General features: G+C 37.7%; 1 protein-coding gene across 1 annotated transcript in view; it reads right to left on the reverse strand.

Moving 5' to 3' along the window:
* The window catches only part of SNTG2 (syntrophin gamma 2), a 180,557-nt gene that overhangs the window by 57,659 nt on the left and 99,766 nt on the right, over window positions 1-23,132 (reverse strand). The window contains exons 7-8 of the mRNA XM_054383622.1: window positions 14,088-14,175; window positions 7,441-7,532 (exon numbers count right to left, since the gene is read on the reverse strand). Coding sequence (XP_054239597.1) covers window positions 7,441-7,532; window positions 14,088-14,175 — 180 coding nt within the window. The remainder of the gene's footprint in view (window positions 1-7,440; window positions 7,533-14,087; window positions 14,176-23,132) is intronic.

The raw sequence follows: 23,132 nt of genomic DNA on the forward strand, positions 1-23,132 counted from the left end.
AATGGAAATATTAATGAATATTTTATTACAGCTCTGCTGCTAGGTGCTATTACATTATAATTTTTTTAATGAACCAATAAGGCACACACCTGACTAAGATATTTTTAGAGAATACATATGGACTATTTGACAGAATCTTGCACCTTTTTCTTTAATTTCTTTCCCTTGGGCTAGCATGTAATTGGTTCCTGAGTAATCTCAATAACCTTGCCTGAAACACCTTTCCAGAAATATTCTTCCTTTAAGGGGTAGGGGCCAGTGTAGCTTATATTAAATCTCAGCATAAGAGCAAGAAGTAATTATTACTCATCTCAAACTATAACAGCAGTCGGAAATCAAAACACAATATTAAAAGTATATAATAAGGAGAAAAAAATCATAGAATAGAATTTAAAATGATATAATGCAGTAGGTTGGAAAGGACCTCAAGATCATCCAGTCCAAACCCCCTGCAGTAAACAGGAACATCCAGTGGAGAATATATCTCTTCACGGCTGCCATGGGTGTTGGACTAGATGACCTTTGGAGGTTCCTTCCAACCCAAACCGTTCTATGATTCCCAAGTAGATCAGGTTGCTCAGAGCCCCATAAAGCCTGATCTTGGATGTGTCCAGGTATGGGGCCTCCATCACCTCCCAGGGCAACCTGCTTCAGTGTTCCACCACCCTCATGGTAAAGAGCTTCTCTTCCTGTTGTCCAACCCAAATGTACCCTTCTCAAGCTTAAACCCATTGTCCTTTGTCCTAGTGCTACTAAATGCACTTCTAAGCTTTCTTGTAGGCCCCCTTCAGGTACTGGAAGGCTGATATAACATCTCCTTCTCCAGGCCAATCACCCAAAATACAATGTTGAATTTTATTTTTATGGTGTGACGTTATAAATGCAAATGTACTCAAACTTCAGCTGTTACAGACAGCTTTTGGCAGCCCTTCATATCCCCAGATGGGGCATGCTGTCCTTGCTTAGAAAAATAAGCTCAAGATTAAGGAAATCCTTAGAACTCCAGAGTCTGCACACCCCTCAGGATAAATCTGAGGCTTGACTCTTGCTTGCATCACTAACTAGGAGCCCTATTAAGTGTCAGAGTTTTGCAGGAACTTGTGGAATGACACATGATCAGAAGTTATTTTTAAAATATTAAAAAAAAAGATCTTTATCTCCTAAGCCATTTTCTTTTTACTGATGCTCCAAACTGAATAAACAAATTAATAAAAGCTATAAGAGACAATGTATTCACATGAAAAAGCTGTGGATGGGAAAATCATAGAATCAAGAAGGTTGGAAGAGACCTCAAAGATCATCGAGTCCAACCTGTCACCCTACTCCTCATGACTATCTAAACCATGGCACCAAGTGCCACGTCCAAACCCCTCTTGAACACCTCCAGGGATGGTGACTCCACCACCTCCCTGGCAGCCCATTCCAATGGCCAACCACTCTCTCTGTGAAGAACTTTCTCCTCACCTTCAGCCTAAACCTCCCCTGGCGCAGCTTGAGACTGTGTCCTCTTGTTCTGCTGCTGGTTGCCTGGGAGAAGAGACCAACCCCCTCCTGGCTACAACCTCCCTTCAGGTAGTTGTAGACAGCAATGAGGTCTCCCCTGAGCCTCCTCTTCTCCAGGCTAAACAGTCCCAGCTCCCTCAGCCTCTCCTCATAGGGCTTGTGCTCAAGGCCTCTCCCCAGCCTCGTTGCCCTTCTCTGGACATGCTCCAGCAATTCAACATCTTTCCTAAACTGAGGGGCCCAGAACTGGACACAGTACTCAAGGTGTGGCCTAACCAGTGCTGTGTACAGGGGTACAATGACCTCCCTGCTCCTGCTGGCCACACTATGCCTGATGCAGGCCAGGATGCCATTGGCTCTCTTGGCCACCTGGGCACACTGCTGGCTCATGTTCAGCGGCTGTCAACCAGTACCCCCAGGTCCCTTTCCACCTGGCTGCTCTCCAGCCACTCCCACCCCAGCCTGTAGCTCTGCATGGGGTTGTTGTGGCCAAAGTGGAGTACCTGGCACTTGGATTTGTTGAATGCCATCCTGTTGGACTCTGCCCATCTGTCCAGCCTGTCAAGGTCCCTCTGCAGAGCCCTTCTACCTTCTAACAGATCAACACCTGCTCCCAGCTTGGTGTCATCTGCAAATTTACTGATTATGGACTCAATCCCCTCATCCAGGTCATTGATAAAAATATTGAACAGGATGGGACCATATAATTAAACAATGAAACCAGATACTCAACATATGCAAGTTACTATTTTGGGCTTGGCCTGTTAGTTTGTGGCCAGTAGGTCAAGAGAGGCAATCCTTCCCCTTTACTCTGCCCTTGTGAGACCTCACCTCAAATACTGCATCCAGTTCTGGTGTCCCCAGCATAAAAAGGGCATGGAACTGTTGGAGCAAGTCCAAAGGAGGGCCACAAAGATGATCCATGGGCCAGAGGACCTCTGATATGAGGACAGACTTGAGAGCTGGGGTTGTTCAGCCTAGAGAAGAGAAGACTCTGTGGGGACCTTCCAGCATTTGAAAGGATCCTACAGGACGGCTGGAGAGGGACTTTTCATAAGGGAATGGTTTTAAGATGACAAAGAGTAAGTTTAGACTGGATCTTAGGAAGAAGACCTTCAGTATGAGTGAGGAGGGACTCCCTAATAGATTGCCCAGGGAGGTTGTGAATGGCTCCTCCCTGGGGGTGTTCAAGGCCAGGTTGAGCAGCTGAGTCTAGTTGAGAGGTGTCCCTGCCCATGGCAGGGAGGTTGCAGTGGATGATTTCTAAGATCCCTTCCAACCTAAGCCACTCTATAATTCTGTGGTCCTGCTTCAATGTTTTCTGAAAGACAAATAACAAAGCCATAAACTTTTCCCTGATCTTTGGTCTTTGACTTCTTTTTCAGTGGAAACAGGCTTGGACTTAGGCCAGCCTTACTTAAAAAACTGAAGCAACCTTTTTTGAAGGTGTGTGGATATCAGCTTAATTTTCAGTGTTCATTTATTTAGCAGCTAGGAAGACTTCCTTTGTATTTCCAATGCTATATTTCCTTTCACCAGCTTTTGTTAAGGCTCTAAATGAAATGAAAAAAAGAAATAGTTCCCAAACCCACATTTGACTTCAGCTTTACTTGGAAATTAAACAAGTATTTAACTTTTGTGCACAAGAAATGAGCAACCTCATCAATCAGATGTTAAATACAAGAAGAAATAAGTCTGCTGAAAGGATTAGCAGTGACAGTGAGGATCAATACAACTAAAAGATAAGACTTTTAAATTTTTCTTTTATTCACTTCATTAACGTCAGAATGAAAGTCCCAATCAACTCTAATTAGAAAAACACAGCACTTTTGAACAGTTAAGTCTAAGTCAAACAAATTCAATTCTCAATGTCAAAAGCACTTCCTTAGCAATCCCATAGTAGTGGAGGAGGAAGGTGTTATTTATTAGGCTTTGACAGCTTTTACAGCTATTATTTCTGGGGGGTGTAATCAGAAAGAGAAAATTTGGGTTATTTTCCCCTGTAGCTAGAAAGGGGACAGTCACTTCATATTTTACCAATTGAGGAAAACAGAGCACACTTGTTTGCAGTGTGTTTGTCATTTCATAAAGGTCTTCAGCACAGCAGCAGTCCAAAATCCTGAAGTGTAGCTAGCTGTGTGTTGTGTTCATCCATATTAAGTTTCTCTTCAGTTAGCTAATGGAAGCCATAGTGATGATTACTCTCATGAGAGTGACCAGTGCTGTACTTCTAAGTGATATGTCGTTTGTATGTTTTACCTCAATTACATTTTATGCACGTACGTTACCACATGTTAACACTCTGAATTGGAAGTCACTTTAAGGTTACTTTCATATTCAGGGAGAAAATCATAGACTTTCAGATGAGCAGTTGACAGTCTATTGGTATCACACACTAAACTACTCTAATAGAAGAGGTATTGATCTGAAATCCTGAAAATTTTCTTCTTTAAATTGAGCTACAGGATGATAAAAATGAAAAACAAAATGCAAGTTCAGAATGATCACTAGTGTGTTCATGTAGAGTTGGAAAACACTACAGGAATGTAAAACTGCTGAAGCTTTTGAATACAGGACCTCAATCTCAATTCAATAGCATGCTCACACACTCCACTAAAATATACATCAGAACAGCTGTTACTCTCAGTAAGAGGTTGTCAATCCCCTTGTCTGTGATCCTCTTCTCTTTTTTCCTTTACACACTTGAGACTGAGTCAGGTCATTCTCATAATCTGGAACCAGTACAGGTTTATAATCCTAGTGGTCCCACCAAGAGCTGGGCCTCCCTATTTTTCCTATTTTAAAATCCATACTTTCTGATGAAGTAGGTAGCGCCTTTTTACAAAACGAAGATTTTTAGTTTAACAGCTGAAATAAAACCACCAGGTAAAAATATTTTAAAGCCATTTAGAAAGTTTTAAGTGCCTGTTTAGTTTCATTTAACTAACTAAACTAAACACGGACTATCAAAATTAAATCAGAGTTCCTAAATTACATGAACACCAAGAAAATCATTATTTAGACATTATTTCTCACTTATTACAACATCACTTCTAGTCAATTCAGGGAAGCTGGATTTCCAAACAAATTAAAACCTGCTACCTTTGCACTGTAACAATTATATTATCCAATAGTATCTTAAAAACAATTTTATTTCTAGTCTCTCTTTTTTTTTTTTTTTTACCCTCAATTTCTCCAGAGATCTGGCCTGGATGTCTAGGAGAATATATGTACAGAATTTTCTTCGTTGTTTTGTATTTAGAATCCTGTAAATAACCTGTAATCATTAGCTTAGAGACCACCATCTCTGAATGTTTTATGTTCCCCTCTGAAATTTCACACTGTGTTTAATAAACCACTTATAAGATATTGATGAATGTATCTGCCACTACCAGTTTCTATTACATTTGTCACAGTGCCCAAGCACAAAATAATTAGGTGTGAAGAGAGCACTTCAGCTCATTTTTCCACGTTCCAGAGAACCCTGCTGAAATGCTATACTGCATCCTGAGGATGGTATCACATCACATATTTCAGATGCTTCACAGCAGAGGTGATAAAGTTACATCTAAGAGAGGCAAGCTAGCACCAGAACTGAAATTGGTATCAAGCAGAAGCAACTTGATGCTACACTACGCTCTATATGATACAAGCTGCCACCACCAAAACGTAGCCTATCACACCATGTGTATTAGCTCAAATGTATTATTGTTTTGTTTTTCTAGGACAGACATGCTGAATGACAGCTTGGTGAAACAGGCACAACAGTAATCCCTCACCTCCCATTTCCTTTCCACTTGGAGCATTGTTTACATTCAGAAATGTATGTCCATTGCCTTATTGTGGCATGGATCAGAGTGTGGTTAGGGAGGAACATACAATTGCAACACAAACTTAGAAGGTGCAATATTCGTCAGGTCTACCCTGCTAACCTGACATTAAAAAAGGATTGTAATTTCCTTCGCCTTACTGGGAAATACCATTATAGGAAATGTCAGTTCTGCTCTTCCTTTGCCATAACAATAAAAATATCCAACTCACACAAAAAAAAAAAAAAAAAAAAAAAGGTAGAAGCACTCACTAGCTGGTAGTTGAAACACATTTGAAACCACTTTTGAAGACTTGATAACAGCTAGTCACACTCACAGTTTACTCTGATAAAAGTCTGACCACACACCTGCAGCGGACCATCCCAAAAGCCAGTCATGCTCGCTCAGCACACTTACAACCTTGCTTTAGCATTTCAGAATAGGAGTATGACACTTTTTCAGTTTGTTTCCTATGAAGGGAGAATGAGACTTTTTGCTAGGCTAGATAAAAGATTGCTTTGCTTTATTTCACTTCTCAGCCTTACTGTCTGGTGTATACATAGCTCCTCCTGTGACTTTATGTCAAGTTTCAGAGAAACTAAGTGCTTTAAAAAGCAAGCTAGTACCTTAGTATTCCTCTTTTTTATTTTTTTTCTCTTTTATTGCCTGTTTTTTCCATGTATATTTCAAGCTAATGCACAGCCTGTTGTGTGCTACCTTGGCAACCAACTCTGCACTACTCTGTTACAAGCCTACAAAACTCCAGCCACTTATTTATGGTTTTATAATGCATTGAATTCAAAGTGTGCAATTCCCACAACAGAGTCATAAAAATTATTGAAAGTTGTTATGGCACACTCATTCTAGCACTTAATAGGCATTAATTTACTAAAATGTGCAACACAATTACGGGCAATTATCTGACCATAGTCCTCTTATAATGCAAGAAAGTTCTTTGCAGAACACCTGGTAGACAGCATTGCAGAGTGCTAGACCCTGAGGACAGATTTGGGTTCTTAAGTAAGATGACAATACAAGATAATTAAAGGTAATAATTATCTGAATAGTCAAAAACAAATAAACATGAAACCTTCTGTATTTACTGAGTTTGGACCTCAGGCACTAAGGTACGGGTACCAGGACAGAAAAGCGTATTTATTTTTACTTACTGTACATACATAATATTTATGTTATGATACACTTTTAATCAGATGAACACAAGCCTTAAAGATTAGTTTAGAGAGACACTGCTCGAAGCGCAAAGCTTGGGAGAAGTATAGTAAGCAGCAGACAGTGGCATCTCTGGCTGAGTAGGAAAGAAAAGGAAAAACAGAGCAGAGGAGAAACCTTTAGTCCATTCACTGGGCATTCCTTCTGTAAAATTTAATATCCAATGGAAAATAGACAGCTGTAATTTCTTAGGAGTTAAATAAGTTTGGATGATGAAGATCCATGTCCTTGTAGGGTTAGCATTTGCATCTTCAGTATTCATTTTTAAACGAGCAGTAGTGTCCCTTACTACAGACATCCTATCTAATTTCACTTTGGTAACTAATATTTTTCCTGGAGAAAGGTTGTCTTCTTTTTTTTCCCTGTAATGCTGCAATTCAATTACTCCTAATAATCACAGCAGAAAGTACTGAATATTCTGTGGATTAAAGAAACAGACCATTTTCCCCTTAAGTCTACTTTCCTATTTTAGTTCTTTCTCTTTTCCTCTTTCTCTCCAATCACAAAAGAGCTTGCTCCGATAATTCAACTTCATGTTACTTTCTGAATTCCATGTTCATTTCAGAATCTCTAGGTGGACTAAATTTAGTAGCCTAATACTACAATTCAACAAAGTATGACAGAAGTTCACATGAATTCATGCTTAAATCTTACTGTGCTCATTGCTACAGCTAATCACTGGTCTCACAACAAGAAACTGGCAGCCCAGGGCCTCATGTTGACTACTTTAAGTACAGAATTTTTAATATATGCACTTATAAAAAAAAGAAATCAGTCAGCCAATCAAACAAGCAACAAAATCAGGGTAGTCTTACAGTCCTACACCAGCACTTTGAGGCTCAGAACGGGAAAAGAAATTTTATAGCTTACATCATGTTTTTATTACGCATTTGCTTACAGTGTTAGTTGAGTTTCCATTTAAATGTAAGCCACTGTCAAAGAGAGGTGATGAAGCCCCACTGCTGTGATCACTGGATGGTCCAGGGGAACCTGGAAATCAGATCATGAAAAAAAATGCTTATGCTAAAAATATTTGTGTATCAGGCCATATCTATTCTAGCTGTGAAATACAGCAACAAGTTTTAATATAAATCACTAAACCAAACCAGAAGTACAGCTTGCATTTTAGAATGTCAACCAATATAATATCCATATGCTATACTTTAGAAAGAAAAAAGTAGTCAAATGTCATTTTATAGAAGGCGTGTTCATGGGAACTATTTGTATTTGCATGCTTAACTGTTTGCAAGATTAAGTTTTTTTCAATAGCTATAAGATATTTAAAATCAAGAATTCATACCTTAGATTACAACCATGGGCTATATTTATAGACAGAGTTGCTAAGAAACTCTCAGGCAAGTACTAAGTGTACACATACATACACACACTTCATTAATGGATATATCTTGGACTGTATTTATAAACATAGATAATAGAAAACTCTCAGGTAAGTACTAAATGTATACACACACACTTCATTAATGGACAGATCCTTTTCTTAAAATGCCAATTACTTTCATATTCTCAAATCGAGAAATTAGAAGCAAAGTCATTGTGAGATCTTGTGTGTTAAGATTATATAGTCATAGCCTTCAAGATATCTCTTCTTTTAGCAGCTACACACCATGATCTTGCTTCAGTAGATAAAATCACTTCAGGAAAGGTTAATACTTTTGTAACAAACAATAAAGGGAAGAGCCCAAAGTCTCATGAATGTGCAATTTTTGCTTAAATGTAAAATGTTAATATATAGCACCGATAATATACAATTACTATCAGACAGCATTTGATCTCATCAATAAAGCACACAAAATCAATTTCACATCATTACATTCATCATCATCAAAAACTCATTTTTCCATCTGAAGAAGTCACCTGAAATTGCCTGTAAATCATTTCATATTAATAGCTTTGTCAATTCTAACATCACAGAAGTCAAAAAGTCATTCTTAACCATATGTATTTTTTATGTATCAACTCCACACATCTGGGAGATTTAGCAAAACAGAACTTAATTCAGTAAAAGCTCATTTTCTCCATAACAAATGGGCCAGTTCACTGCTGAGGTCTCAGAATTATACCCCGAATTCTGAAGTTTCAGCATGTTTCCATTTGGAGTCCTTTCTGTACAGCATTAAGATGATGTCAACAGAAGGAGCTGTTATGCTTTCCTTCCATGGGTCTAAGCCAATCACTGACTTTAGTAGCTAGCCACAATATTTTGTAGCTAATGTAAAAAGATGGAAGAGCACAAAAATCTATCTGTTCCGACTTGAGCCTTGCAGTAACTTACTGCAACAGTAGTGGTGGGATTGTGAGCTCTAGGCGAATGATTGGATTTGATGATCTCAAAGGTCTCTTCCAATCTTGACAATTCTAACATTTATTTTTTTACTTCCTTTTTTTTTCTTTTTAATAAATAAATAATTTTTTAAGAGCTGGCATTCAATTCTCCACTGAAGAGTCTGCAATGTCTCCAGCAGCTGATGACTATGACAGATCTGTAAGTCAAATCATATTCTTAAAGTGGAATTATCCCACCTCTTCAGCAATTTGAGCATATTGAAAGACATGAATTTAGGTATTTTCAAATCTCTAAATCCAAATTTTACCATAATATAAGATATACTAGAATAATTAGGGGATTTTACCCACAAGCCAGCCTCCAAACAATCAAGTAGCCTTTCCTTCCAAGTAGCTCTTAGAACAAGACACAGCGTGTGCACACACATGATATCCATGGTACAAAATAGACTAATACACATGATGGGTACTGATGCCAGATCTTTCCAGCAACCATTATTGACTGGCTGCCCTCTCATTCCACCAAAATTCCACCACAGTTAGACAGTGAGCCTATGAGATATTCAAACATACACTATGATGGGTTTCATCTCTGTTTCCTTTGTTTATTCTCAGCTGCAGCTTTTTTTTTCCTTTTTTTTTTTTTTTTTTTTTTTTGAGACGATTGGGTAAGGAAGGAGGGTAGATGATCTTTGCCTGAGCATAGATCAGTATGCTCAGAGAAGAAAAAACAAAACACAACAAAAATCTTACCCTCTAAGATGAGAATGGGTCAGAGAAAGCTAGGGTATAGAAGCCTGCAGGTCATAAAATAGACTGAGATCTCCCTGGGAGTAGCAGGAAAAAGACAAGCAGGATGCTGAGGCAGGGCAAAGAAACTTTCTAAGGATCACGGGAATTTTTGCAGAACTAGCACTAACTGAAGAAATCACCAAGCCAGATGACACAAAACCTAAAGGACTCTTTTGCAGTGGTCTGGGTAGGAAGTACTTATAAATCATTTAACATTCTTTTTGCCAGAATGACTGAAATTAAAAAAATTAGGTATCCTACAACATGCTTTATTAAAGCTTAGATTTTATTTTTAACTTTAAAAACCTTAGAGCTTAGATTTTATTTTTAACTTTTAAAACCTTAGAGCTTAGATTTTATTTTTAACTTTAAAAACCTTAGGCTTTCTAGACCTACAAAAGCCTTTAATAAAGTTCTGGTCAACTCAGACTCCCATCAACAGGTGGTTGTTTATTTCAGTCAGGGCATTATGCTACATCTCTAACAAACAAAGCCCTAAAAAGGGAGGACAGCAGATCAGTGTACATCAGTTGGTCAGCAAAACCTTATCTTTTATAGCAATTAGTCTTATGAACAGCACTGCTGAATGCTGCTGTAACCCTCTTGCATACAAATAAAATCTCATTTATTTAACTTGTTAATTATGTCATAGACAACCTCCAACAGACAAAAGAGCCCATTCCAGAACAACCAAGAAATTAAAATCAAAAGGAAATACTCCTGGTGATTTTTAATTACACTGCAAACTGTACAGCTTCAGAATACCGTGATAATTTGGTATGACTATCAGAAAGAAAAATTCTGCAGAGAGCCTCTTTTAGCATAAAATGTCCTGAAGTCTTCCCAGCAACAGTAGTTCTTATTTAAAAGGATCCTGCAAGCCCTTCTGAACTCTGAGATCAGTAATGGACTTATTTCAAAAAAAAAAAAAAAAAAAAAAAAGAGTCCTTAATGACAATACTCAAGAGCTGATGGCATAATTATTATGTATCAGGCTAACAAAAAACCCTTATAGCCACTAATAAATTCCCAACCCAGCTTGGAAAAAAAAAATTCCTTCTTTTGGTTTCCACAAACAAAATCTATGTTCTCTCTAGCTGACAGTGACCCTAGGGCAAACCACAGCCCAGGGGCAACGTCTATGTGCAATGAAGCAGATAATTAATGACCCCGCTGGCCCATGTTAGCTTCTGATACAGGCCTGATAGGTTTTTGAGAAAGAGTTATTTGCCCTATGCAAAATTATGTCAAGCATTATGCAATATTGTATAAAACTGCTGCTCAAATTCCTGTGGCAGAGATTATTTGTTGGCATAATTTAATTCATGATTCTGAAGAGTCTCACAATAGTTTAATAAGGGCCAAGAGTCCCAGGCAGCTGTGAGTGAAACAACACTCAACACTAGCATAGCACCCAGAGTTAGAATCTCCTCCAAACAGAAATAAGCAGCCCTTGTACCATCTTTGAGTGTCAGTTAATCAGTTCCCACGTCTAAATCCATGCAAAACCCACTATTACTGTTCACAGTTCGTGAAGGAGAGAATCAACCAGAAAAACGCGGTGAGAAAATATTTACCTGTTGTGGCATCTTGTGCTTTTCCTAGCCATGGCACAAGATACTGTAGGGATGGAACCAGTATGGGAAGGAAGGAGGGAGGGAGATGCTACTGCTAAGATGTACTTATATGAAGCAATAATACTGGTTGTGAGAAAGAAACAATATGGTTGTATTTGAAGTGAACACACCACAGTACTAAAACTGCAAGCAGAGCAGCTGTTCTGACTGAATGTTTGAAGGTAGTGGGCCATGTGTCTGAGTCTTCTGGGATGCTAGGAAAGACTTGAGATACTTCAGATTTATATATGTACTCACTTAAATCTTGTCTGCAGTGTGAGCTGGAAGTCCTTCATAGCATAGTGCAATTGCTACTTAGGTTGTTCTACGTGTTACTGATGCTTAATGACAAAAACTCCTTTTTGTGCACAGGTTTGTGAGAAGCTCTTGAAATCAAAGAACTATAGAAATGTTTAGGCTGGAAAAGACCCTTAAGACCATTAAGTCCAACTATCAGCCTAACACTATCAAGTCTACTGCTAAACCATGTCCCTAAACACCACATGTACATGTCTTCTAAATATCTCCAGAGATGATGATTCCACCACTTCCCTGGGGATCCTGATCCAATGTTTGAAAACCCTTTCAGTGAAGGAATTTTTCCCAACACCCAACCTAAACCTCCGCTGGTGCAACTTGGCCACTTCCTTTCGTTGGTGCAACTGAGGCCACTTCCTTTCATTCTGTCACTTGTTACCAGAGGGAAGACACCACTTCACTACAATCTCCTTTCAGAGAGCTGTAGAGAGCAATGACATCTCTCCTCAGCCTCGTTTTCTCCAAACTAAACAACTCCAGTTGCCTCACGTGCTCCTCAGAAGACCTGCTCCCAGATCCTTCATCAGCTGGGTTGCCCTTTGCTAGATCTGCTCCAGCACTTCAATGTCTGTCTTGTAGTGAGCAGCCCAAAACTGAACACGGTATTCAAGATGCAGCCTCACCACTGCAGAGCACAGGGTGGGAATCACTTCTCTAGGTTGTCACTGAAGGAGAAAGAGAAGGTGCTCCAACTGTCAAGAGCAGAAATTCCCCTCCAGTCCATGGAGAGACCATGGTGAAGCACTCATTTCCCATCAGCTCATGGAGGACCACATTAGAGCAGATATCCACACTTCAGTCTGTGAAGGACCCCATGCTAGAGCAGGTGGATGTGCCCTGAAAGAAGCTGCAGCTTATGCTGGAGCAAATTTCTTTTTTCACTTCAGCCCATAGAGAAAACTCATGTTAGTGCAGTTTGTAAAGGACTGCAGTGGGTGGGAAGGACCCAGGATGGATTAGGATAAAAGTGTGAGAAGGAAGGAGAGATGCTGTGTTACTGACCCCAAACCACTCATTCCCCATCCCCCTGCACCACTTTCATGGGAGGTAGAGGAGTCAAGAATGAAGTTGAGCCCGAGAAAAGGTGGGGAAGGAAAGGTATTGTTTCAGTTTATTTCTCTTTGTTTCTCAGTGCCTGAATCTATTTTAATACACGATACACTTATTTAAGTTTCCCCAACTCGAGCCTGCTTTGTCTATGAGAGTAATAAGTGATCTTCTTGTCTCAAGAAGACCCAAGAGATTTTTCATTCTGTTTTCTTCCCATTTTCTGTATGAGGAGACAGAGAGCGCAGCTGGGTGGGAGTTTGGCTCTTAGCCAAGTGGCAGAGTCCAACTATATGTGATGTCAGCCAACAAGATAAAATTGCCAGTAGAACTGTCATAATCACAAATTAATATGGTCTATAACAGAAACTATTGATAAGACCCTACTAGCTTGCCAAAGTTATATCTAAGTTGGGATAGTTATCCAAGACATTATAGATATTAGTCTATAGTTGTCTGATGACCTAGGATAGAAAAACTGGAAGACAAAATCTGAAGTTTCATTATAAGGAACACCAATCAGACAAAGATCTCCAAATGTAAACATAAGTTTTCTTTGAATTTAGATTCCAATTTCAAATAGAAAGGGTATACAGTAAGAACTGAAATAATGGGTTTAGCATGTAATGTATAGTTCATCTCAGTAAAGGCTCATCAGGTCTGCTTCTAATAGGTGGATGAACCTAGATTAAATAACAGACACTGTTCTAATGACAAGAGGTAGATTTATGAGATCTATGATTCTGTTTAAAGCAAGGAAAAATGTACATATTTAAGCCAAACTTATCTAAATCCCCAAAACAAGGCACATTTTAAATCTATTTGGCTTAATTTGGAAAGAGATAAACTGATACAAAATTATATGGTACAATTAAATTACCTGATATATTATGTACACTTTTCTACTTGCAACATTGATTTAAAGTATCTTGAATATTTATATTTGCTAGCCAGATGAACAACAACAACAAAAAATCCCTTATCTGCATTGTTCATAAACAATTTACTATTGGTACTCTTAAACTACTTAGTTGTCACACTGTAATTCTGCTCTCTGACAAAAATGATCAAAATATGCAAGTAATTTATGAAATATGCACAGTTAATGTTATTCATATTTGGGAAGTGTCCTGAAAATAACTCTCAGTGAGAATGTACAGTTCAAATGTTTGCAAACACTATTTTATTGTATTCAGGCAAAGCTTCTGCAGAAAAACTTTTAGATACCACCCATGACTGTACTGCATTTTAGTGAGGTTTTCAATTTTATCTTGAATAAACTATACAGAAGCAGTCATGCAGTATGCATTAGATTCCTGTATGTTGAGCAATAAAGTAAACACACAATTTTTTGTTTCTTCCTGCAAAACACTCAAGGATTGAATTCCTATTTCTGTCACGGTCATCTTGTCATGAGAATACTGCAAAGAGGAAAACAAATTACTTCTATATGTTAATTTCCTCTTACCTAATGGGAGCTTTAAAAATGATGGAGCTTCCCTGAGGTACTGAACAGTGATGGTAACTTCATCGCCAGCATTTCGCAGTAGGTGTACCTGTCAGTATGACAAATAACAGCTACTTTAAAATGAAGAACCACCAGTCATGGAAAACACATTACTTATAATGAAATCAACAGCTTTGCTGATCTGTAAGAAACTCTGTGTGAACATTTCTTACTGGGAATGAAGAACATGACAACGTCATGAATAAGAATATGACAACCTCATGAGGTTCAACAAGATGAAATGCAAGGTCCTGCATCTGGGTCGGGGCAATCTGAAGCACCAATATAGGCTGGGCAGTGACTGGCTTGAGAGCAGCCCTGAAGAAAAGGACTTGGAGTTGCTGGTGGATGAGAAACTCAGCATGAGCCAGCAGTGTGCACTTGCAGCCTGGAAAGCCAATCACATCCTGGGCTGCGTCAAGAGAAGCATAGCCAGCCACCTCGAGGGAGGTGATTCTCCCCCTCCACTCTGCTCTGGTGAGACCACACCTGGAGTACTGCATCCAGTTCTGGAGCCCCTATTAAAGGAAAGATATGGACATGCTGGAATGTGTCGAGAGAAGGGCCACGAGGATGATCAGAGGGCTGGAGCACCTCTCCTATGAGGACAGACTGAAAGAGTTGGGGCTGTTCAGTCTGGAGTGGAGAAAGCTCTGAGGAGACAGATCCAAGAAGACCTTGTTGTGGCCTTCCAGTATCTGAAGGGGTCCTACAAGAAAGCTGGTGAGGGACATTTTAGGGTGTCAGGTAGTTATAGCACTAGGGGGAATGGAACAAAACCAGAAATGGGTAGATTCAGATTGGATGTTAGAAAGAAGTTTTACACCATGAGGGTGGTGAGACACTGCAACAGGTTGCCCAGGGAGGTAGTAGAAACCCCATCCCTGAAGGTTTTTAAGGTCAGGCTGGATGTGGCTCTGGGCAACCTGATCCAGTGTGAGGTGTCCCTGCCCATGGCAGGGGGGTTGGAACTGGATGATCCTTCAGGTCCCTTCCAGCTGTAACAATTCTAATGTTCTATAATATCTTTAGGGTCAAGCCACACCAGCAATAGTTAAGAGTAGGCAAGACCAATGGAATTACCTGAATAAAAATTTTGGCGTGCCACTTTATTTTATATATCAGCTGAACACCACATCTGCAAAAAAATTTGTTTTATAAAGCTGGCATAGGGAAGTATGGAAATATGTGTTTATGTAGATTGAACACATTAATTATGTGTATTCACATAAACATATATCTATATTAATACATCATAATTATCTAGATCGTATGTATTTGGTTCAATTCATTTAGGTGACACATTAAGAACATTTCTATGTTTCAAATATAGCCTTGATTTTTGTGATTGTCTTCATTATCTGTTAAGTATAAGGAAACACGTACACACACGTACACACACATGTGTAGACATGTGCATTAAAATATAAGAATTTAATTAAAGGTGTAGCACTAACTACTGCACAAGGAGCTTCAAATAGCATCTTTGATGGAACTTGACTCCTGTTACAGGGCAGTTTCATATCTATGTTGCCTAGCTTCATATCTATGACACTCAGGAGAGAGAATTTTATTTGGTTTGTATGTGACTGCAGCGCTGATCACATTTGTCAAAAATGGAAGCTAATACCTGTGGCCTCTAGTCTGAGCACAACTAGAGCATGCATGTATCAATTAGAAAAGTAACTAACCACAGCAAACTCTTACAGACGTATTTACTGGTAGATCTGTTTGCTGTTCTATTTACTAGTGACCACAGATCACTGAGAGTGAATGATAGCACTTTGCACTCATTAAATTAGGATCAGCTCTGCAGGGCAGAGCTCAGTAAGGTCAGAGAAAGCAGAAAATAGGCAGCCTGAGCAGATTAGTGAGCTTGGGACATGAAGGTCCAGAAGCAAAGAGGTTGGGGATACATAAGGGTTTAAAAGAAAAAAAAAAAAAAAAAAAGAAAAGGTATTTTGAAAAGTATTCACTATCAGACTGTTGCCTTACTGTAGCATTAATATAAAAGAAGAGTTATAAAAATGAGTTGTGTGGCTTTAAAAAAAATATTTGATTAAACATATTTAGTGGAGCTGTGTGTGCACTTGTGTGTTCACAGTTTTGAAGGAGAAAAGGGCATCAAATGAAGCACTTGCTTTTCATGCTGGCTCTAATTTGTGGATTTGACGTATCTCTAAGTGCATTCATCAAACCACAATTTATTATGCTTCTCTTTTTCACACACATTTCTCAAGAACAGAGTGGTGATAACGACAACTTCTAGATCTCACTTTGATAACTACAGTCTGGAGTCTACAGAGAAAAATATGACTCATTTTACGAAAACCAAATGACCTTTGTTGCTTCATTTTCACTGTCAACGCCCATTTTAGGGAAAGTCTATATACCTACAGGCAGGAAAATCAATGTCACAATTCATGGCTCATGTGCATTCTTTTAAAATTGTGGTGCCTTATTGTTACTGTGGCTTGTTCTAAACCTAAAACCACACTTTATCATTAATATTCACACTGCTCAGAGACTTAGACAGGGGTTTCACTGTTCAAGTTCTGTCTTATTCTAGACCAGAACTGTAACAGCAATTAAAATTGATGGCTTTGATGAATTAATTCCTGCATAGGGCCCTTTAGCCAAGATCTATTATGAGAGCAAGGGACACATCATTTAACTTCAGCCATTTAAAAGATTCAACTCTAAATTAAAAGGAATTTTCACTCACAGGTGTCTCTCTCTAAAGAAGGAAAGTCTGGATGATAACCTTACACTTCAAACATCTGAAGCTGGATGAAATGAAATACATTCTTGCACCCAGAGATGAAAAATACCTAGCTCAGGCTAGAAGTCTGAAGCAAAAATTCTGAATTAAAAGAAAGTGAATTTCCTGATGAATGTCTGAGCTTGGAAGTACATGTGTTTCACAAATAAAATACTTGCAATTCACACAAAGTACAAGTCTTGGGCTTGAGAAATGCCTGGGTGCAAGCCTGTAATGAAGCAGGCAGCCAGCCATGAAGATGTAGTAAAATATATGAGAACTAGATTATAACATAAAGCCAAAAAGTCAGTTAAATCCAAAGAAGTTTTTAAAAATTTTAAGCTCTTCTAAATGAAAAAGGAACAATAATCCCTAATACTTAAAATGCCTCCTAGACTAAAGCATGCTTGGCAGTTTCAGAAGTGAAAAATCCGATACTGGGCTTTTCTGTGTATGAGTAGGCAAGGAAGATGCACGAAAAACAGACCTCGTAGTACAAATACTCTTTAAAATGACAGTGAAAGCAAAGTGACTTTAAAATCAAAAGTTTACTAAATTAAAATTGGACTGCAGACAATATTGGGAAAGCTTAAAGTACAAGTAAGTTAGCTCAATAAGAGAGGCACTTCTCTCTTTTCCATAGGTCAATTACAAAGTGATTTCCAATAAATACTTCTGATTTTTATATCTTCCTTAGCTTTGCAGTATTCAATGCACAATAATCCCTTAAATTTAATTGGCTACTCCAAAATTAGCATTTGTGACTGAACAATTTATACAAATATGATAGGAAAATGTCAGTGCAGCCTATGGAAATTTTCACAGATTTAAATTAAACTGCAGTTTCTCTTGGTTCACTCAATTAGCACTTTCCTCTTATTTCTACCTACAAATACAGTAAAAGATGTTTTTAAATCACAACGCTTCAGTATTAGTTGAAACAAATAACACTGTTAAAGCATGATGTAATTACCATGAATTATAGAAAAAAAAAGGAAATTAGTTAATTTTTTTTTAATTGTGCACTTTTTTTAAAAACTTAATTACACACTTTAGTCTGTGTTTAAGCATTGTTTTGAAGTGAAACAAACATCTGGGATATGAAAGATGATGCTGACACATATTTTGCATTGTAAAACACATTTTGAGCTAAATCAGCTGTTTTCTGAAGCAATGCAAGTTTAAAATACACTTAAGGCCGACTATTACCTGAACAATGAACATCCATCCCTGAGAAAGGACTTTTTCCATCCTTCCCAAAATTCCACTATATCAGAGCATTACAGGGACTTCCCTCTATAAATTCAGGTCAGTCTCAACTGTGCTACAATTGAAAGGAGTTCAAAGCCATAGAAAGCACAATTTGAAAATAAACAAGATGTTGTATTGCTTATCTCCTCTTACCCATTACTTGTAAAATGAAATAGTTGTCTCAGGTATCAAAAAATCATGACACAAGTTACCAGAAAGCAAACACAATTCTTAGATGGAAATTGTATGAAATCATTACTGACACACCTGGTATGTCACACACTACAGGATCAAAGTGCCACTTTGAATTCAAGTACACATACGAGACCTGATTGAGCACGACTAGAAATGCATACGTTTAAGAATCTTTAGAAATGTAAACATTTCTTCTTATTCCAAGCACAGGCCTGTTCAAGCAAACAAATCATAGCTGTCTAACCCTCCAAGTTCACATTCCTCAAATATATTCTCAATCTTTCTAGATGATAGTTATGTGGTTGTGTTTATACAAACTCCAGTTGACACTGATTGTGCTGAAAAGGCTAAATGTAAGTCCTCATGTAGCCATCCCTGTTCCAATTCTCTTTGTCAGTTTTTGCTTGTATTCATAATATACCTGCGGAGTTCTCAGAAAAGGCTTTTATCTGTCTCTGAGGAGAAATACATCAGTCAGAAAACTTCTGCCATTGTCTACAGGCAATGGTATGAAATGATGATGATGAAGGTAATTTCATCTGGCTGACGGACAATATTTAATGAAGGCTGTCTGATGCTACTGAGTGCAAAAGCTAAACCAGAAGCTTTTAAAGTTATCAAACCCAGCAGGCTGCATATTCCTTTCTCTGATTTAGAAATGGCTGACAAACGTTTGGCCAATGCCTCCTTTCCTTTTGTCAAAGTTTTCCACAATGATCCTTTTGTACTAAGTCTTCCTACTCTAATAGGCATTCAACAGACATCCAGAGTTAATACAGGACTAAATGCATGAAGTATTAAGATTTGCTTTTGGTGTCTACACATTCACTGCTGAAGTACAAAACAGAAGTCCTAGACCTATGGACTGATAAGCTCAACAGACCACCCTATGATTTGGATAAAGCATAAAATTTATTTGTAATCATATCTATGTTCATCAGTTCAGGCTTAAAGAACTGGAGAAACTTGAAAATAAAAAACAAAACAAAACAAAACCAAACCAAACCAACCAAACCCAAACATTCTTCTTTCACACTGAAATCCTTAAACCATCTAGAAGAACATAACAAAGTAAGAGGAATACTTAGGGACAAAATTCAGCATCGTTTCACAGTAATTGCACCCTGTTATGTCAATCTTTAATGCTTTGACTTCCACATCACCCCCAAGCACGAAAGTGCTACTATCACCATAAACCAGAAGATCATCTGCCATATTAAGTACTCATAAAAAAGAAATTTGCATGATTATAGCCAGAGCCATATTTGCTTAAATAACAGGGCCTTACTTCTTTCTATTAGACTTTTTACTAATATCATATTAGACAAAAACAAAACAAAACAAAGAGAAAAAACCCCCAAAAGCAACTTTTGATCTCTTTATCCAATTCTTTAGTAGTTTTGGTGCAATCTGAAGTATATGAATACACTTCTGTTTGCATAATAAGGAGTAAGCAAAGGTGTCATTATCTGCCTTAATTCAGTGGCTGAACAAACATGCCTGAAATATTAGTGACAACTATAAGACACTGTGATCTATACACTTGTTTAGATCACATTCCTACTAGGTCAATGGCTTTGTGAAGAGAAACAATATTTATGTCCAGCTCACACAGTGATCTCAAAGAAGTTGATTAATTGTCCCTGTGATCAGAAATATAACCATTTAATTAATAAGTTAATTTTAATAATAAATTTTATTAAGCCCTCTATATAACACATTTTCCTTTCAATTTCAGGAAATTTACAAAATGAAAAATAATTGAGTTTCACTTACATAAACAGAGTAACTCTGGTCTTTGAAAAACATTTAATTAATCTACTCAATAGCACTAGTTAGTTCACTAACTCTTAATTAGCTTTCAGCTTGGTGCTCTTAGTAACACTGACCTAGAACAGATAGCACTCTGTAGCTCTTCATAGCCTGAAACATCATTTAAATAGGCAGAGAAAGATGTGGGAGGGAGAAACGAGGAGACGATGTTGCTTCAGAGAAGCTAGCTCAACAAGCAGGGAAACCCAGTATAGCAACCAAAAATGAAGACAGACTAGTCTGTGCACAGGATGCAAGGATCAAAAGAAGCAAGAGTGGACAGTTCTTCCTAGCACTTGTCAGGGATAACAAGGGACACTGTACAGCACTGCTCCTGAGGCTATCAAATCCCATTTCAAAACTAGGCAACCACTTTTCATATCAGCACTTTCAAAGACCCTTCAGACTTACCCACGGGTAGTTTATATCTTTTTGCTCTTATTCCAGTGCTGCTCTTGATGTGAAATATTTGGTCTCCTTCCATGGTGCTCAGGTTTATTGAGGTGGGAGGAAGAGGTCTGAGACTCTTTATTTATGACTAAAGAGGCTAGTGTAACTCATTATAAATATTTTCTAGGCCTTTAAACATTCATAAATGAAATAAATATAAAACGAAAAGGTTTAAAAATAGAGATTTTTATTTTTTGTTTGTTTGGTGAAGTTTTTGTTTGGCTTGTTTTGGTTGTGTTTTTTGGTTTTGTTTTCTTTTAGTTGTTGTTTGCTTTTTTTGTAGATTTTTTTGTTTGATTTTGGGTTTGTTTTAAATTGCTTTTTAACATCTTAACTCTTTTTTACACCTTAGAAAGCACTGCCTGAAATCATAGAATAGTTTCAGTTGGAAAAGACCTTTAAGATTGAGTTTGTAGTGATCATTAAGAAATCATAGCCACACTGCATGCTTTACCTAAGAAGTGCTACATTTTGTGTCCATCTCTGAACAAAGACTTAAATTCTTCCCAAAGCTGATTTTTGCCAGGTAGTTGAATTCTGCCATTACTTTTAATTATAGTAATTTTGTCTTTGCACTCAAAAATTATGCACATCGTATTATACACATTCTCTAAGCCAGCGAACTAAGTGACTGAAACAGAGGTAATATTGTGGCACTGAAATCTCAACTATTTAATTGTGGCTGATTTCTTAACATGTTTAGAGCTTGCAAAATAAGTAGATTTCCACAAGTACATTACAGAAATCACATAATATTCTTAAGTATTCATTTCACACAGTACCACAGTGTTACCCCATTTCTTAAAATCTTTCTCTGAAATGTTGCTGTCCTTCACAAAAGCACAGTGCAAGTGCAAAAGGCTGCAAACTTAAACGGCAAAAATGCGTTTTAAAGCATGTAAATTTTATCATTTGCATGAAAAGACAGTGGAGCCCAAAAGTATGCTATAACCTGCTTCTTAATGAGGAATGCTGTCATCCGCCTTCAGTGATAAAATAATCACATTTCACAGAGCATCTGGAAACAAGGTTGAATTGTACATCACAACAAGTTTTAGTTATAATTTGCTCCTTTTATGTAGTTTTATTTTTTTATGCGGTGCTGGGTTACAGAAAATATTTGAGAAATTAAATTAAACTCAGATCCTTTTCATCTAAGGAAAAACACTTATTTGGCTGATTGTCATAACAACAGGACTCCTGTTCTACTATCACCAAATCCCCAAGAAAATAGCTCTGCAAAATTCTAAAAGGTAACTGAAAGAACACTCCAAAGTCACAAATTAGCATTATTGCTGTTAAGGTTTATTTATTTCTCTCTTTCTGTTACTGCCCACCCACAGGGCAGCATGCAAATATTCAAAAATACATGGCTAGTCTTAACTAATGACAACAACTATGCTAAACACATTAATAAATGCTCCCTATTAAAGAAGCTGATTTACTACTTTCAGTTTCTGCTTCAGAATTTCAGTTCTGCAGCTACCTACTGACCATACAGGTATTTGCCAAGTAACAGTCATCTTAGGTACTCTTCTGGGACTGAGACAAAGGAAGTCTGTGAGAACTATCAAGATGAAGGTAAGAAAGTAAACTCTTCAGAAGTTTGTTGTTTTGTTTTGTTTTTAACTCTAGTCCTAAAAATATATTAAAATGCTTTATCCAAAGAGAAATTTATAGAATACATAATCCTGAGTTTTTTCCATGAAAAAAGTATTTATAGAAATGTGCAGTTTTTCATACAAGATGTATCTAAAAACTGGTTTGTGTTTGAAAAGGACTTAAAATAGCTTTCTGATCTACATAGATGAGGCTCTGAGCAACTTGGTCTACTTGGGGACATCCCTGCTTACTACAGGAGGGTTGGACTAGAGGACCTTTAAGGCCCCCTTTCAACCCAGTGCATTCTATGAGTCTATGAATTCTACATGCCTGCTTTGACTGATCCCAGCTGGAAATCTAATGATGGAGAAGACAAATAGCAAGTCTAAGATCATCTCAGCAGTTCCCTGTCAATAATATTTAGGGCTGAGGGATTCTGCTCATATTGTTTCTGTTCATATGCTTGTGTGCAACTGGAGATAGCCTCTTAGCCCAGAGCACATCTAAACCTTATACCAATCAAGGTACAATCACTCTATTCCACACCTCAAATTGTCCATTTAGATAAATCATGGTAACAGCATATTATCAGGAAGAACGTATACCTAATCACAAACTAAATAAATCACAGATCATACAGAGAAACCAATCAGAAAAGTTGATACACAAAGCCCACTACATTTCTTTTCCAACATATAAAGCCAATGTAGACCAGTGCTGAAAATCAGCTAGAGTAAGAAAAATATAATATGATAAAGGTTTTATCCTCGTTCTTTCCAAACACCATTTTTATTTACTTTTTAAAGTAAACTACTGTAATACTAAGAAAACTATTCAGAAAATACTTAAACTATCTTCAAAAGATTGAAAGCATTTGAAATAAAAAATATTTAGGGGAAAAAAAAAAAGACACTCAGAGAGTACCCATAAGGATG

Source organism: Indicator indicator, chromosome 9 (genome assembly GCF_027791375.1).
Source record: "Indicator indicator isolate 239-I01 chromosome 9, UM_Iind_1.1, whole genome shotgun sequence".
Taxonomy (NCBI): Eukaryota; Metazoa; Chordata; class Aves; order Piciformes; family Indicatoridae; genus Indicator; species Indicator indicator.